The sequence below is a fragment of the Galeopterus variegatus genome, unplaced genomic scaffold (genome assembly GCF_000696425.1).
Source record: "Galeopterus variegatus unplaced genomic scaffold, G_variegatus-3.0.2 Scaffold1320, whole genome shotgun sequence".
NCBI lineage: Eukaryota > Metazoa > Chordata > Mammalia > Dermoptera > Cynocephalidae > Galeopterus > Galeopterus variegatus.
This window is the reverse complement of record NW_007727431.1, coordinates 367,752-372,474: the sequence shown is the minus strand read 5'-3', so window position 1 is coordinate 372,474 and position 4,723 is coordinate 367,752. Positions and strand designations below refer to the sequence as shown.

The following is a 4,723-nucleotide window of genomic DNA, read 5'->3' as shown; positions in this document are numbered from 1 at the left end:
CCTAGGGCTGATTTTACCTTCCTTTATAAAGTAAAATGTACAAACTCTTTGTTTGTATCTTAGTAGTCCATTTGTGTCATAGTACTGCTATTGAATTTTAAAAATATTACTTTCTGAATGATTTTAGATTTGGGAAATAATATATAGCTTATTTAAATTTACAGGTATTCTTGATTGGATTAATTATATCCTGTTGTAAAGGGAAGAAATCAGTCATTGAAGGAGTGGAAGAAGATTCAGACATAAGTGATGATGAGCCCTCTGTATATTCCGTTTGACAGCCTTCTGTCTTAAAGATTTTATAAAGCTGACTGAATATCTGTTATGCATTTTTAAACTATTAAACTGGTATTAGGACAAACTAACTAGCTTTCATCAAAAATGGGAGCATGGCTATTAAACGAAACTATATTTTTTATGTTTCCTGAAGTAACATTATTGTATCATAGATTAACATTTAAAATTGCTATAATAACACTGTGTAAATATAAAACTACTGGCTTTGTGAGGGAACGTTTGTGGAAATTTTTTTTCTCTAATGTATAATAGTGTTAGAAATCTTCCAGAATTAATATTATTTTTGTTGCTTTTAAAAATGATAATAAATCATTTGTATCTGTGCCTTGGGTTTTCCAAAGTAATGTGGGATTTTAAAGTATCTATATCTGATTGTCTAAAAATAATATTCAAGTATAGCTGATGAATAAATGTTACTCCTATATGCAACTTGTTTTTAATTTTCTACATAAAATCATTGGTGCCATTCAAGTAGATTTTATGAAATGATTTTAAGCTACTTAATGCTCTAAGAACATGGCATTCCAAGATGTATTATATTGCTCACGTATTAATCCATTAGGTATACTGCTAGCTCTACAATATTTAAGGCACATATTTAAGTATTTAAGGTATATTTATTGTTGTGGGTAGCTTTTGTTTTACAGCTGACCTCAAATGTGTGTTCCAGAATAAATGGGGGTATTATCAAGAATAATTAATCTTGAAAGAAGTTAATTTACTGATCATTTTAAGATATATAACATTATATTTTGACTTTAAAGATTTTTTTTTCATTGTAAAGATTTGAAATTTGCAAAAGATATAGTGAAAGCTATATAACATCAATATGACGTTTGGAACACATTCTGAAGAGTGAGAAATAATCACAAATGATATTCTAAAAGCAAGTTAGAACTCATAAAGAAACACATATCATAATCCTGGAAGTAAAATATTGTTAAGTTTCTGAAAAAGATTTAAGAATTAACGCCCATCTTCAACTCAGTTCTTCTCTCCTTTAATTTTTGTACTACTTTTCTCTGTTCTCATTATTTGTCTCTCTTTATATACCTTCACAGCCTTCATGTTTGGCTTCTGCTTCTTCACCTAACCTTTGATGTTATTCACCAGGATGTAACTCCCTTCTGTTCTTATATTTGTGGACAGTTTCTCCTACTCTTGGCTTTCATCTATATTACTTTTTCTTAACCTCTGAACTCTTAAGTACCTGTTAACTAAAAAATACTGCTTCAGTTGCAACATGTTGAAAATTGAACTTCTCATTTTTCTTGGCATACTACACCTACTTTTGTACTGTTTTTTTGTTTGTTTGTTTTTTTACCTAATGGCACTAGCGCATATCTGATTACTTAAACCAAAAATCAGGCAGAACTCCTTACCTGTTGGGTATACCTGACTCATCAAACAGTAAGTCATGTTGACTTCTACTTCCTACCTATCTTTCCATTTGCCCCTTTTCTCCATTCTTACTGCCACTCGCTGTGTTATGGACGAAATTGTGTTCCCCCCAAATTCTTATGTTGAAATCCTAACTTCCAGTACCTTAGCATACGACTGTATTTGGAGAGAGGGCCTTCAAAAAAGGTAATTAAGGTAAATGTGGAGCCCTAATTCAGTATGATTAGTGTCCTTATAAGAAGGGGAAGAGACATCTGGGATGTGCATGTGCAGAGAATAGGCCATGTGAGGACCCAGTGAAAAGGCAGTGATCTGTAAGCCAAGGAGAAAGGCAAATAATCAGAACAGAGAAAAGTGGTTCAGAGAAAAGATTGGCTTTCAAAAGAATCCGACCCTGCCGGCACCTTAATCTTGGACTTCCAACCTCCAGATCTGTAGGAAAACAAATTTTTGTTGTTTAAGTCACCTAGTCTGTGGCATTTTATTGCAACCCAAGCAGACTAATACACAGCTTTCTGCCAAGTTCTGCCTCCTTTCAGTTTTTCCTCAACATTTAAAATACAAATCTGATTATTTCATTTCTTTGCTGTGAAAAGTTTTCAGTTATTTTAGAAAGAAATCCATAAGCCTTCGTGTGACATGCAAGGCCTTTCTGCTGTGTTTCTCATCTGACTCCAGCTTTCTGTGACATCCCCACACCATTTTTATGAGCCATACTAACAAATGTCTTACAATTATCTGCATGGCTGTGATTCCTAACATCCCTACTCTGTTCCGCTAATCCTTCTGCCCTCCTTTTGTCTCCTAAGAAAATCCTTATTCTTCAAGTGTTAGCCTTAGCCTTATCTCTTTGGGTCCCTCCTCCTTTGTGTCCCCCAGGCAAAGGTAGATGCTGGCTATTTCCTACTCACGTGGCACCCTGTGCAGTATATTGTGATTTATTGCCTCCTCTGGACTGCAAGTGTTTGAACACAACATCTGGCTTTTCAACTTCATCCTGAATGCCTAGAATAGCTATGTGGAAGGTACTCAATTAACAGGTGAATTTGCTAGTTAGAAGATTTAAACCTGTCTACATGGTTTAAGGCTACATAAAATGTATTTTGATTTAAGGGGAATGTATATTTAGCCAATTTTTGCTACCTAAAAGTTTAGAAATACCACATTTGTTTTGAACACTCCATATGCTTTTCATTACTTCTAAGAATATTTTGTTTTTGTCAGATGAATTCTTAGCTTTTTAATTTACTAATATATAAGTAAATATAAATATAGTTGTATCTTTTAACTATAAGTATAGTCATACTATATTTTTTTCTTCCTAGATTCTAATAATTTGTTTTCTACGTATTTGGGAGTTTACTTTTATTCTCACACTAAGGTTTTTCTCTCCTGGTCATATGGAAATGTCTTTAACTTTATATTTTTGTGAATCTGATTTAAGTGTTACGATTTCCACTAATGAAGAACATATTTCTTTTGAAGTCCTTCTGAAAATGCCTAAATTATAGATCATCTCAAGTGATGACTTTCCAAAAGGCCAAGGCCCTCATGTTACATGCAAACTTCAAACAAGTGATTATTTAGCCATACAGCAAAGTACTGGCAAAATGAGAACTCTGTAACTAATTTCTAGCTCAGTACTACTATAGCAAAAGAAATGAAAAATGCATAAGAAAAGGAAAAGAAAAGAAAAGAAAAAAATAATAAGAAAAGCCGTTGGGAGCTCCAGGAAAACAAAACGCAATACAAGAAAGAATGTTTTCAAAGTGTGCTACTGAGCTCTTCAGTGAATGCTTTGTAGATAGTTACAGTAATATACTGTTTTAGAATCAATCCATACACAAAGCACAGTAAACTTTAATTACAGCACCGAATTTAAGTATTAACCTTGACCACATAATAAACAATTGATATTAGAAGGTCAAAGGAGAGGGGTGAAAGCAAACCTAAGGGCAAAAGGTTGTTAATGTCCTTATTTTATGAATGGGGGCGGGGAGGGGGAAAGAAGAGGGACATCAAGAGATACTGTCTCTGGTAGAGGGAGTATGAGTATTAAAGGATGGCAAAATATGCCATCCCTCAGTGTGCCATTTTGGCATAAAGATTAGTTTGAGCCAAAGGCACTTTAATAAAACAGCAGGTGCAAGAAGGGCACTTTGACCTCCCTTTTTCTTTTCTAAAAGCAAGAGCTACAACACCTTATAGAAGATGTCCTCCCTATACCAGAAAGAACATAATACTATTATTATCACCAGTGCTAAAAATATCTGTACAAACCTTGTTAAACCATCCCTTATCTTTCTAGTTACATATCCACCATTAACTGCCCTAGCTCAAGCCTCCTTGTCTTGTCGTGTTTTCGTAGTATACTACTCTTTGTCCAATTCAGTATATGAGCATTCAGCTCTGTTTCTTTGAGTCTTTATTTCCTTATTTGGGCTTCTATGTCACATAAAACTTATATTAGACAAATCTGTATGCTTTTCTCCTATTAATCTCTTCTTTATTACAGAGCCCTAGCCAGAATCCTAAAATGGACAGAGAAAAGATTGTTTTCCTCCCCTACAGTTTATTAAAGTTATGAAGGTAAATGTAACCAATAGAGCATCTAAAATGGTAGCATAACAGTGTTAGGAGATGGGGAAAGAAAGGAGAAGCAAGGGGGAAATGTCTCAAGCAAGCAGAAATCTTTTATCATAGAAAGTCAGTAGATAATATTTAAAATAGATAAATTTAGAAATAGCAATATATTAAAGATAAAAAAGATCAGATATTATTTAAAGGAGAAATTTTATCAGAAGAAAAAATAGTCATTGCAATTTTATGTAAATATATCATTGAATTTCCTGGCAGCCAAGACAAAAAGGAAGTGATGGGTGATGAAGTTTTTACATTTTGATGAAGTACTCAATTTGCCTGAAGATAATTTTTTCTGGCACTAAAATCTAGAAGGAAACTAGTTACATTGTGAATTCTTATATAAAGAATGTTAACAATGAACAAATGTCTTCCCTAAAGTTTA

General features: G+C 33.4%; 1 protein-coding gene across 1 annotated transcript in view; it reads left to right on the top strand.

Moving 5' to 3' along the window:
- The window catches only part of LMBRD1 (LMBR1 domain containing 1), a gene marked incomplete at its 5' end in the record, with an annotated part of 38,429 nt that extends 37,706 nt beyond the window's left edge, over positions 1–723 (top strand). Inside the window, one exon of the mRNA XM_008576262.1 lies at positions 165–723. Within this exon, the coding sequence (XP_008574484.1) occupies positions 165–278 (114 nt within the window). The remainder of the gene's footprint in view (positions 1–164) is intronic.
- Between the last annotated feature and the right edge of the window lie 4,000 nt (positions 724–4,723).